The 13,518-nt window shown below is 41.9% G+C and overlaps 1 protein-coding gene across 5 annotated transcripts in view; it reads left to right on the top strand.

The window, feature by feature from the left end:
• Positions 1–967: 967 nt before the first annotated feature.
• col4a6 (collagen, type IV, alpha 6) overlaps positions 968–13,518 on the top strand; it is a 142,094-nt gene continuing 129,543 nt past the window's right edge. For all 5 annotated transcript variants that reach the window (XM_021322772.2, XM_021322771.2, XM_021322773.2 and 2 more), the window contains exons 1-3: positions 968–1,077; positions 1,218–1,335; positions 1,505–1,550. In XM_021322772.2, coding sequence (XP_021178447.2) covers positions 1,325–1,335; positions 1,505–1,550 — 57 coding nt within the window. In that variant the 5' untranslated portion in view covers positions 968–1,077; positions 1,218–1,324. The remainder of the gene's footprint in view (positions 1,078–1,217; positions 1,336–1,504; positions 1,551–13,518) is intronic.

A 13,518-nucleotide genomic window follows, 5' to 3' on the forward strand; every position in this document is an offset into this window, starting at 1 on the left:
TTTTATTTTTATTTAATCACATCGGTAAAACTTATTGAAGTAGCCTACAATGGACGGCTAACCACTAAGCTAGTCGCTAAGCTAACTGGAAACATAAACGCTAGAAGTGCGCATGTGCAGCCAGCAAGCGGAAACTAACAAGGAACGAGCACGCACACTGGCGTTACGTGAGTGCGTCGGAACGATTGGCATGTGGGACAACCAATAGATCCCCCTAGAACTCGAGGGACAGAGGGGGATGACAGCAGGACCAAAACCCCTACCAACCAGTGATTGGTCAGAGTTTTTACAGGCCTGCAGCTCCAACAGAGATCGCATTTTTAACCTGCTTTTTCTGAATACATGATGTATTGACTAGTTTCAGGATGGAAGGACGATTTTCCCCAGTATATTTAAAGTAGTCTCTCAACAAGATTACTAATAATAGCTTTAACTTGGGAATTAGGGTTGTAAATGTCATGCACGATTTGACATGAGGAGGCTGATGAATGATGTACGTGCCGCTAGTAGAAAGTCGCATAAATCACAGATTATGGCCCACGCTTTACTGCATTACCAGTGTGGAGTGCAGATTCAAGCAGGAGGACGACGTCATCGATATGAAAGATACATCATCAACAGGCTGTTAAAAACAGTGTTGAAGGCACGGGTCAAGATGAACCGAAATAGATCACCGAGGAGCTAAAAGAGGACTGTTTGCAACTTGAGCAACTCACCGTGACTAGTGGAGAGAGCAAACAAGGGTAAACAGACCTGTCTCCCTTTAGGTGTTATTTATTAGGAATGGCATCTCACAACTAGAAACAGAAAAATTACTATATATATATATATATATATATATATATATATATCAGGACTTGGCACCACATAACCAGGTCTGATGACTGTGTGCTTTTGGACTGCATGTATGTGATTCCATGGGTGTGTGTTTTTTTTTTGTTTTTTTTGAGAGAGGGAAGATAGTGTGTGTGTCCGCATGTGTGGCCCCTCCTCTCCCCCTCCGCTGCTTTTCACGGCGCTGAGCCGAACGCGCAGCAGCTCGGAGAGCGCAGCAGCCTGTGCACCGCCTTGCCTTCGGTGAGTGGGACAAACTTCTTCTTTTCCCCTGATTTCTGTGATTTTGTCTTTGTTTTAGTTTATTCTTCGCAGTGTGCTCTGCGTGTGGAGGTTTCGGGCTCAGTTTAAGCGGAGGGACTACTTTGCCTATCTCCGTGTAGATGCCAGAGAGTGTGGAGGTTTTGGAGCAGCCGATGTGCGCGTTTGAGGTGCTTCTTGCTGGTGAAGAGAGGGGGAACTAGTCGGCAGCTGCCGGGCGGATAACAAAATGAGATTCCTGTAAGAATATATTTCTCCTCCTTGCAAAAATCGCCCCGAAGATCTAACGTGTACGCATGCAGTTTTGCGGGGCTGCGAGCTGCACCAGCGGTGCATTGTTGCAGCCCCTTTGCAGGTTACCTGCCAGAAAAAAAAAAAAGCTCTAATAAAATGTTTGTGTCTCTTGCAGTTTCTGTGTGCTCACCGTCGTCTGCGCGCTTGGATCCACGTACGGGGTAAGCCCCATTTGTTTATGGATTGCTATCCGCGTCCTGCAGGTGAAGCGGCTCTCCGCAAACTTTCTGAGCCGCGCATCAAGCAGACCCTGAACATGCTGTTGATAATGATGATGATGATGATGATGATGATGTGTATTCAAACCACTGCTTGTATAGATCAGCTAAAGCGCATCCAGCTTTATGTTTGAACATCAGGATTTCTTTTTCCGCGCATCACCTGTTGAAATGCCATGCCTGGCGTCAGGTTGCTAGAGAGGTTTCTTTATATTTTAAACGGCACTACTTTTGGGCCAATCAAGGTTATTTATATTTCTGTCAAACCCTCGTTTGTGTGGCTAATTGCACTGAAAGCTTTGGCACAGAAGTCGGCATTAAATGCAGCCTGACGCGCTAATTATACAGCTGATACCGGAGCGGACTCGCTCACAGTGGTTTGCGACGTAAACTCCGCCCTGCTGATGAATATTCAGGAGGATCGTCGGCTCAACAGGCTTTAGGCCACGCCTTCCTCCGCAGCTCACATCAAACACGGCCCCGTGAATCAACAAGTGTGATGTCTGAAATAATAATGAATGGCAGTAAATGTCAGACGAGATGAAGAAAATTGCACCATTATGTCGTGGAATCACTGCTCTTAACAATAATAAAAAAGCAACGGGGCTGATATTACAACAGTGTGTTTCAGTCATTGTAGATAAAAAAAAAGAAGTGCCCTTCGAAAGCATTGCACTTTTACATTTTGTTGAGCTCCAAACTTCACTGTGTTTTACTGGGATTTTCAGTGATGATGAGCGCACAGTGCCTGAGTGGAAAGAAAACGATGCGTGGTATTCTATGCTATTTTAGATTTAAAGATGAAGGCATTCAACTTCCTCTACTCCAGTGCCCCTAAAAAAATCTAGTGACCCATCTAATTGCCTGCATTTAAAAACACAGCCCTCCTGTGTGTGATTTCATCTCCAATCCATACATATGGCTTTCCATAACTGACTGATAGAGCAACGAGAGCCTTAATCAGAGAGGCCTCTGGTAACCCTGGAGGAGCTGTAGAGATCCACAGCTCAGGTGGTGGGGTGGATATGCTGAGAGGGTAATAGATTAGCCATGCACTTCATACAGCTGGATAATTAATGTGGCATGAAAAAAGTAATTTTTAAAAGAATGCAAAAATAAGTCCCGCAAAATTTACCAAAAGGGGAACTAGCAAACATGTGGAGGACGGTGCGCTGGTCAGATTAGACAACCGCTAAATAGAAAGCTGCTCATTACCCTAACAACAACAATGTGCTCGCAGTGAAACAAGGTGGGGGGAGCATCATGCTTTGGTGGGTGCCTTTCATCAGCAGGGGGAGGGCTTGGCTGGTTTGGATTGATAGGAAGATGGATGGAGCTAAATACAGGATAACCCTGGAAGAAAACGTCGTAGAGGTCGCAGAGCAATAACTCAAACTAAATGAGGCCGAAGCAACAATTGAGTGGTTTAAGATCGAAACACGTTCATGTGCTGGAATGGTCCAATCAAAGTTCAGATCTAGCTCTGAGTAAAAATCTGTGTCAAGCCATGCGCCAAACAATTGTAGCTGTAACTGCAGCACAAGGTTGAACATAAATACAACACACAATATTCAAAACGATGGGTGGTTTTCTTTCCTCTCCACGCTTATGCACTACTTTGTGTCAGTCTACCACTTCAAGTCCCAATCAGTTGCATTGCACTTTTTGGTTGTAACATAGTATGGGTACATTAGTAAAATACTACACATAAAGCCGATATGTGCCTCAAATGTAACATATTTCTGATATTTGTTCACATATAATACATTTGTCAAATATGCTCTTTATATTAGAATTGCTTGTTCAAAGAAACTGGTGTCCACAGATGTGGAATATTGAATAAAAGGACTCTATAATACACTGCATAAAGTTTAAATTAACATGTGTCTAACTTTGAGAGAAAGCTAAATTAATTAGTCATTTGCTACTTGCTTTATATCTTTTACTCTCATATGTAAAACAAATATTGATTCAAGTCTTCAGAGGAATTTTCTTTTTCATCTGGAAGCCATGATAGTAAATTAAGGATGGAAGCAGCAATGAAGGAAATCTTCCTGTGTTTGAATGGAAATCAGCTGATGGAGCTCCACTGACTCAGACCTGACCCCTCCACCCCCAGAACCACTCCCTTGATTGTTTTGCGGTGCATATGTGTACGTCTGTGTAATTGGCTAACTGAATGGATGTGTGGGGGCAACGACTGATACATTGCTTGGGTGGTCTGGGGCTTAGTCGTTTAGGTTGGGTTCTTTGAGAATGGAGCCGCAGTCAAGCCCAGAGTTTGTGGGTTGAAAACAAAATTTCGCCGAGGTTTACTGAGAGTTTAGGAAATGTCTTTATCAGGTGTCAGCAGAGTCAGCCGAAAAAGAAGGAACAAAAATGCTTGTTTCTCTATCACTGAAAATACTCAAGTGCTTCAGATGGCATTGCCGTAACTTACATTAATGAGACAATGCTATTGAAAAGAGAAATACTTCTGAACCAATATTTGTACCAATGTCTAAATGTAGTTCACATGTTGTTAATCTAGAGTCTAACCAAACCCAATGTTCAAAATAAGGCAACCAAAGTCCCAATTTATTATGTATTTTCCTGAACTACATAGGGCCAACTTGAAATAGGCCATAAACAAGATACTCATTGACATCCAGAGTTTGTGGCTGGAACTGAAACTTCTACAACTCAGATGACTTAGTTTCTCTATTATGTATTTTAAATATATACCTGTATCATGTTAGGTGTTTCTTTTAAAATTGGCCAGGAGGTTAAAGGGGCCTAGTCACGTATTTGACCATAAAACGGAAAAATCATAAATAAATCTTAAAATAAACAAGATGTTCCTTCTGATAGTGTTTACTTGTCCTTTCTGAGCCTGTAAAGAAGTTTGCACCAGGCATGATCAGACTGTCTGTCAGCAATACTGCAGAACTATCAGAAAGCAACATGGTGACAACTGACAGCTGCTTCCAGAGCCGGTAGATCATCCTGCAATGCCTTAAAGTAAAGTGACAACCCACCGTGGTCGAAGACCAGCCAGGGCTACAGGGTTAGGGTTACTTAACCTCTTTCTTTTTGCACCTCTGCTGGCCGTCGCTGATTGCTCGGCTCCGTCACAGACATGTATATGTAGACGTCTCGCTGAGCGCTGAGGTGACGTTGCTGCAAGTGGCATAGAGTAACATTTGGGAAAATGCGTCATTCTTGTGCTGCATGGAGTTGTTCTGACCGATTCACAATACAAACCAGGTCTAATGGCATTACATTTCACAGGTATGAATCAGCATTCACTTATAATTGTATTTATTCATTATACTGTCTTTATAAACTTGCATATATACAAGGTTATAATGACGATATAACTACATATATATAAAAAGGATAAAAAATAAATAGCAAGCCAACAGGACACCGTGATTTAGTCAGAAAACCTTTATATGCAACCAGAGTGAGCTACTGCCATAGAAACTCGTAAAGTCATAGTCCGTGACTAGGTTTCTTTAAATTATGTGTGGTAAGCATAGGACTAGAAAAAGTAGCTTGATGGGGAGTGGTGATGAACCTTTGTTTTTTTGATGAAAGGATTCATTTATGAGAGGAAATAAGGAACAGTTAAAATAAGCTAACACGTTCTTCCCTTATAGTTTGATTTGTTTTGGGGACGTTACCTCCACCTACTGATGTCATGGAGTTTCAGCACCAACATTTGATACTTTTTTTTCTTTTCAAATTAAGGGAAATATATATTCAGAGTTGTGTAGTCAGGACTCACTCTAGTTTACTTATGTTAGCTTGTGTTAGCATTGCCACAATCTCCAGGTGTTTGGGTTTTGATTTTCTTTGTTTAGGTGTTTTTGACTATTTCTTTGCTAATATGTTCTTCAGGTCATGCTTCCTTCTTTTTGGTTATTATTCTTAGATGTTTGAATTCTTTGAGTTTCGTTATTTTTATGTTTTTTTTTTTGTGTTTATATTATCTAGAGGTTACCATTCCAGCACATACAATTACGGATTATGGTTTTTTTTGTTCATTCATTAGACATTTTGTGAGGTTCTTTCTATGTGATTCCCTTTCAGTTTGTTGCACTCCTCCCCTCAGCTCATCTTTTTTCATTGGTCTCAGCTGTTTCACATCTCCTCCTGATTACCTTCACCTGTCTCTGCCTCACCTTTCCCCACATGTTCTACTGTATTCAAACGCCCTGGTTTTCATTGGTGGTTTCTTCTGTTTGATCTCACGGTCCCTGTTGCTCCGTTGTTTGGCCAATTTTTTTCTCTTCGTGCCCACGGGAGGTTTGCTTTGTATTTTCAATTAAATACTGGTTTTCATCATGCAGCTCCCAAGTTCCACTTTGTGTATTGGTACTGCTAAAACCACCCTGCTTATGACAAGCATGTGTGTTAGGTTTGCTTGCAACTTGCGACCTACAGTGTACTGCAAGTTAAGCATTTTGTAACAAAGCCAGCCAAAGCACCTATGCCCCTTCTAAAAAAATTACAATTATTAACCCAGATGCCCATCAGAGTTTTAGAACAATGATGTTCTAAACACTTTTTCCTCACTTTAGTCTATTTGCTAAATGGGTACTTGTTTCAGGAGGAAGCTAAGAGAAAAAAAAATTAAGTTTTATTTCTTAACCAAAATGTATCTTTTAACACACAGAGAGGGAATGTGTTGGTGCTTCAGTTACCCTATTGGGCTGACACAGATGTTGGTGCAGGGAAAACATCACATGCAGGTGAGGAGGAATGACTTGGAGAGAGCAGTCATTATGGCGGTAAGGAGGGGATGAAGAACTAAAAAGTTTGAGCATGTGTCTGAAACCACAGGTATTAAGAAATTGTGTGGAAATGGAGTTTTGGCTCCGCTGGACATGCTTGTTTCTGTTTCCTTTTTATCTGGTTAGCTTTAGAACTGATAGGAATCAAGATTGGCATATTCCAACAACTTTACCTAATTCATAGGGACACTGGTCATTTTTAAACATTCTCGCCTGAACTTTGCATTTAGGTTTTTTAAATCAGTGGCACAGATTTTAATTTTTGCTGGTAGTTTTACTTGACACACTCTAAGGGTGAACTTTTTTTTATCCAATATAACACATTTCTAATAAGGCAGTTTTCGTGTTTGCACATTTAAGTAAGTAGTCATCATCAATTTATTATAAAACTTTCATATTTGTACTTTTAAACCATTTATAGGGTAAAATTTCCCAGATATATAAACAGATAAATGTTTATCAAGTAGAAACATCACAGTTAAATAAGGAAACAAGAAAAAAAGCTTAAAAATGAAACAAAGTTTCAGGTGAGTTAGTGAGACATTAGAACTTCATATACTGACCATGGAAAGAAAGTAGGGGTACAAAATATATTAAACTGCAACAGCTACCCCACCACTGGCGGGCTGTGAGTGCAGGGCGGCATTAGACAGGGGGGTTGAAAGCTTGTTACTGGGCTTCATAGCTTTTAATGACACTCAGGACCTTAGATGGTTTCTTGCATTTTTATTGGTTCCGAGAATGGAGTCTTGTCTGAGCAGGCAACCAATTAAAATGCAAGAAAGAAAATTGATTGCAAAGGACTTGTTGGAGGCAATATTTGGAAGGATTCAACTGTTCAAGTTTGTCTTCAAGTGCCATGTTTTCCACTCTGCCTATTGATAATATCATTGGAAACTTGGATAGATTCTTACAGCCCTTGATGTCCACACCAGCTGTGTATTTGTAATTGTTGAGAATCTCAACATCAGACGTTGTGTAACTTTAAATAAGAAAAATAGCCAGAGAAAGGGGATTTCATTGAGATTGATATCAACAATACTCGTAATTTCTAGAAGTGATGTTGCAATTCCATATTGTTGCGATATATTGCAGCTGCAGAAGAGCGAAACTTGCCTCGTGGAGTGAGGTTAAAACAGTTGCCTGGATGTTGTTGGTTTGATTTTGCTAATGGTTGGACCACACACACACAATCACCTGCAGGACCTTTTCAGATTTACATTGCCTGTGTTTTCAATTACATTTTATGTGTGAGTTGTATTTTACGGCTATTTTCAGCTGCAGCTCATCTTGGCCAAGATTGTAAATGTAAACTTTCACTTTTGGTACACCTTGAATGATATCCCCTAACCGTTCTGTCCTCTCCTCGTCCCCGCGGATTCCTCTGGAACTTGGTGAGACTTGTCTCCGACTCCCTGCAGGTACTACAGGCTGGAGCATTCCACTGAGGAATCAGGGATTGATTTGTGGGTCTCCCACACAACCCCCATTCCCTTATTCCACTTCCTCATGCCCTCCTGAGCTCATCCACTCATTAGCCAACCCACCCCCACCTCCCAGTCATTTGCCTCGCTGGTCACTTTTTTGGCTTTCTGCCTGCACAATTCAGCAAGTCATTTACCAACTGATTTGTGCAGGAAATAAAGCTGTTGACCCCTGCTCTTTTTTTGCGTCGCTGTCCTTTAGTTTAGTAAAAACTGCGTAGTTCTGTGTAAGTCACTAAGTTTGGACAAAGGTAATTATGGTAAATGGTAAATGGCTTAGACTTGTATAGCGCTTTATCAATTCCTCCATTCACTGGCTGACGGTGGTGAGCTACATTGTAGCCATAGCTGCCCTGGGGCAGACTGACACAAGCGAGGCTCCATACAATCAGTGCCACCGAGCCCTCTGACCACCATGCAGGTCAGTTGAAGTGTCTCGCCCAAGGACACAACGACTGAGTCGATCAGAAGCGGGGGTTCCAATCTGCAACCCACCAGCTACAGGACAAACTCCAAGCACCTGTGCACCATTTCCCTAGTGAAAATGAGTAGTTTTCAAGTTGTTTAATTAAAGCAAGAGTATTATAGTGATAGTGATGTAAGATAAAACCAGTTTTTATCAACTATTAAAAATTATTAGTATTTTCTGTTGTCCTTTTTAATTAAAGGCTAGAAATGTGTAGGTTTCACAATGTTAAAACGCCAAAAAAAGCAGACGTTTAGTGTTCCCTTGCTTCAGCTTTAAACATGGAGCCATAGAACAGGTATTTGTATTAAACAGAAATGTACTGCAATAAATAGATTTTTTTTTTTTGGTCCAGCTGTAAGCAGGAATTTTAATAATTGGGGTCAGAATGAAATTAAACAAGTTTATGGGAAAGACCTGATGGCGCTTTGTGACGAGTTAAAGAGCCAACTGGAAGTCCAAACTCAGAAAATGACTGCATGTTTGATTTGACTGAATGCTTTTGCTCTGTCTCAGTTTATAGTTTTTACTCTTTTACTCATCTTTACTCTGTTACTCATCTGGATCATTTTTATTCGTTCATTATTTTGTATCCACAAATGTGGGTAATTTTTGGTAAAATCCAGATTCGGTTAGTATGTTCGATTAGTATGTCAACATATCTAATTTATACCCTAGTACTCCCCATGTTTTATGCAGAGAAAGGATGAAATGTTTGTCACTAAGTGTATTAGGAAACCTATAAACCACACAGAGCAGCTTTAACATGCTTTTGAAAAGCCTCTGTTGTTCCTCTCGCACACCTACTTCTAAGACTCTGCGACCTGTGTGGTTCTTAAAAGCGGGGGGGCTATGTTTTCCTTTCCCTATAAAATCCTATATCTGTGAGTGTGTCAGTGCAGGTATGATGACAGGCTTGAGCTTGGTTTTACATGGGGAAAAACCCCTTGCATGAAATGATTCAAATGAATACACTGGCTTTTCAGCTTTTCTAATGCCTCACCAGTGTACACAAAGTCCATCCTGATGTAAAGTCACATTCATGTCGAACCATGGAATAAAAGGTTTCAAGAAACAATGGTTTAAACACATTGCCTTGCAAAAGTATTCTGATCCTTATCATTTAGTCACATTTGATCTCTTTAAAAATCACAAATTTATTTCTTGGAATGAGGAACAATCCATTATTTTCTTTTTTGTTTGGAAATAAAGAAATCTGCGAAGTGCGGTGTGCTCCTTTGTTCATCATACTTTAGTCTGACACCCCTAAATAAAGTCTAGTGAAACCAAATTGCCTCCAGAAGTCATCTGATCAGTGAATAGAGTCCACTTGTGAGGAATTTAATCTCAGTACTAATCCACTTGTTGTCTGGAGGCTTCACAGGTTTGTTAGAGAACATTAGTGAACAAACAGACCAAGGAACACAGCAGGTCAGCAGGGTAAGGTTGTAAAACGTTTCAATATCTCGTTGTTACATCCATTATCTGAAAATGAAAACGGCATAGCACAACAGCAAACCCACCAAGACATGGATGCCCACCTTAACTGTCAGGCTGGGAGGAGGGATCAGTGGTGGTGGCAGCATCATGCTGTGGCAAGCTGGTCAGAGCCGATGGGAAGATGGATGGCTGTAAATACGGGCAAATCCTGGGAGACAACCGGTAGGCTGGAAAACACTAGAGAGTGGGGTGTTGATATTCACATCTATTCAAACGGCATAGAGTCCAGTTCTATCCAGCTATAAGTCATGACACGATGAAACAGAAATGATTGATTCATATTTCCTAATGGTCAAAAGTTCTCTATTTGAGAACTCAGGCAGAACTAAGCGGATCCTAGCAGGTATGTAGCGACGGTGGAGAGTAATCATGCCTAAAATCAAAGAAGCTGCGAGGCAACCTGATTCCTCCACGCCCGTACTTTGAAGTTGTTAAACAACGATTGTGCTTACCTGCTGTCTCAGGTTTGTTTGGTGCCACTACTTTTCAGTTGCCATCATATATCCGGACGCTAACATACTGAGGCCGTGTTGAGATCGCGACAAGGATGGACACTGCTTTTATTGGAAACTTCACTTCTCAGAGACTGACATTCAAGTGTTTGCATAAATTAGTTGTTGTTTTTTTATGTCTGACCTATCCAACGTCTTTTGTGGATTCCATCACAGGTTTTGTTGTAACAACCAAAAACCAGAGAGAAGTTCCTCTCTTTTTTCCCGTTCCTTTAAGTAGTGCATTGGTGCAGATAGGTCTCCTCTTGAGACGGTGCGGCCGCTGTCAGATTGCCTCCTGATTGGTTGCGGGGATCCCAGAGGTCAGAGTGCGCTTGAGCACAAAGCCAGGGGATGGGGGGGTGGGGGGGGGCTGGGGGTTTGTAGTCACGGTGATTGGTGAACAGGTCACTGCCTGCTATGTAGCTCCTACAGTCATATGGGTTATGATAGGAAGACAAGCAGTGACAGCCAGCTCTGCTACCGGAGCGTATTAAAAGGGGGAAGAGAGAGAGAGAGAGAGAGAGAGAGAGAGAGAAAGGTGGAATCACCCCGTCTTTCGGCAGGGTTTGTGTTTGCGAAGGTCTGACACACAGGAGCTGAGGTGGGGCGGCTTTAGGCGGCCTGGATGCTCAGTGAGAGTGCTGCCTTGGCTTGCTTAATGTGCCAGGTCTATTCTTCTTAACAACATCCACCCACCCGCCAACCCCCCAATCATCAGGCTTGTTTGCACTTGAGTGGGATTTAATTTCCAATGTTTTGTTTGCAAGGGTTTCTCTTGGATCCGTCTTTCATGCTTCCTTTTCCTCTACTATTCTTTAACATCCAGTTGTGTTGCTCTTAATGGGCTAGATTGTGGCATCTGGCATGCTCCTAGACTAAGTTTAAAGTAATGTGACAGTTTTTTTTTTTTATCCCCTGGGTAACATCTAACCTGACAACAGCCAGCTGTATGTCTCGCTCCGCCTAGCTCCACTCACATACATCTGGGACACCGCCATAGGAATTGCCTTTACTGAAGGCTGGGCCTTATCAAAACTCCTTGCATATGATTGGATAAGCCACTTGTCTGTCATCTTTATCGACGTGCTATTTCAACCAGTCACACCGAAGCTAACCCGTGACGCTGATGAGACCGACGCCGGAAAAAAAAACTTTTTTTTTTTTTTTATATATGTCTTTGCGGCTCCCCCCCCCCCCGCTCCGCGAGTCGGTCTGCCTCGCATAAGCAAATTCCTGCGGGAAACACTGTAGTGGCAGGCGTTTTATTGACAGTGAGCTGACAGGAAGAGGGGGGAAGACAGGCGGCAAAGCGCCGCGGGTCGGAGTCGATCCCGGGCCGACCGCATTGAGGACTAAAGGCCTCCCAATATGGTTCGCGCTAACCGCTAACCGCGAAAACAAAACTTGCCAAATCCGGTCGGGAGAAGGGCGAAAACATGGTTTCCACCAACAAAAGCCTTCAGAGCCGTTCTCTGATGTTCTTTTAATGAAACAATATCAGATAGATTGGACAACACGGAAGAAATAGCAGCATCAATGCTAACGCTTGCTTCCTCGATGCGAGCCGCCATTGTTGTTGGAATCTCACGGTGGCTTCTCCACTACGTCACATCCATGAAACACCCGCCCTGCGTCCTGATTGGCCAGACCAAAAATTTGGTTGGGGAAATCACTTTGAATGAGCCGTGTCCCAGATGTATGTGAGTGGAGCTAGGCGGAGCGATACATGCAGCTGGCTGTTGTCAGGTTAGGTAACATCATCTCTGACTGTGGAAAAAAAAAGAATTACAGGGATATTCAATATTTTCTTGTAATATAAGCTTGTGCTGTTAAGTTATAATGCATGAAATTTAGGGCATTTTCTGGCTTTCTAGTTGATTTTTTAAACATTACATTCTGAGTTTAAACATGTAAAACTGAAATTTCCCCCCCTCAGAAATCACATTGCATAAAAAAATGAATCTAAGCAATAGATAAACACCGCACTGTTCTTCTGTTTGTGCTTTGTTGTCAAGCTTAAATGTTTAGATCATCAAATAGTGTCAAGAAAATCTTAACCTGAGCAAATAAAAAAAGCAGTTTATTAAATGATGTTTTCATGTATTTAATGAAAAAAAAGCAATCCAAAATAAACCGGCTCTGTATGGATCAGTAATTCCCTCCCTGTTAAATCCAGATTTACCGCAATTTTTTGGCTCAAGTTCACTAACCTGACCTATAGAAATCTCTTAAACAGAACCTTTCTAACAATGTGAAGTGATCTAAAGTATCTCAGAACAAAACAAATTATTCTCCATCCTAAAGGAAGTCAAGAACATAAGAGAAACGTAATTCACCAGCACTTGGAAAGTCATTTCTAAAGGCTTTCGGACACCAGAAAACGGCAGCGAGACACATTATCAACATATGGAGCAAACATAGATGAGTGGTGATCCTTCCAACGCGTGGCTGGCCTGTCAAAGCTATTCCAAGCGTGCATCCACGGCTCCACCTTCCAGGTGGTGACCAGGATGAGTGACCAGGACCAAGAACACATCCGTAGTGCCTCAGTGGTGGCTTGATGGGCGACTTTGCTGCTTAAGGCCCTTGTGGACTTTCTTTATTTGATGAAACCACAACTTCTTCTCTCCAGGAAATCGTTATGGAGCAAACCGCCACTAGTTTGTGACATGCAGCTTCAAAGCAAAACAACGATCCAAAGCACATCATCAAGGCCATCTCTCGATTATGCAACAGGAACATTTGTTTTTGGAGTGGCTCATTCATAGTCCAGACTTTAATGGGAGGAACTCTAATCCGATTGCTATAGGGTTAGGGGTTACGGTGTAAAATAAAAGTTAATCCAGAAAGAAATGTCCTCCAAAAATCAAGGATCTCAAGTTCCAACTTTATTTGCTTTAAGGAGCAAATTATTTGCATTGTCGAAATGTACGGCCCAAAAGCCAACAAACGACAGCAAACATGTCAGACATCAGAGTTGCATGGCAAAGAGACGGTATGGAAATGCCGCTCAGGAGGACAACGTTGTCAGCTATCAACACAGCTGTGCTTTTCTTCTCGGCTTGCAATAACATAGCTGTGCCGCGCATTCCTGAAGAGAGAGGTGTTTCTTCAGGTTCTCTTCCTCGCCAGTCACTTGATATTGCATCTGTCAGCGACTAAAGCACTTGTATATAAATGTGAAGCGGA

Source organism: Fundulus heteroclitus, chromosome 14 (assembly GCF_011125445.2).
Source record: "Fundulus heteroclitus isolate FHET01 chromosome 14, MU-UCD_Fhet_4.1, whole genome shotgun sequence".
Classification (NCBI taxonomy): domain Eukaryota; kingdom Metazoa; phylum Chordata; class Actinopteri; order Cyprinodontiformes; family Fundulidae; genus Fundulus; species Fundulus heteroclitus.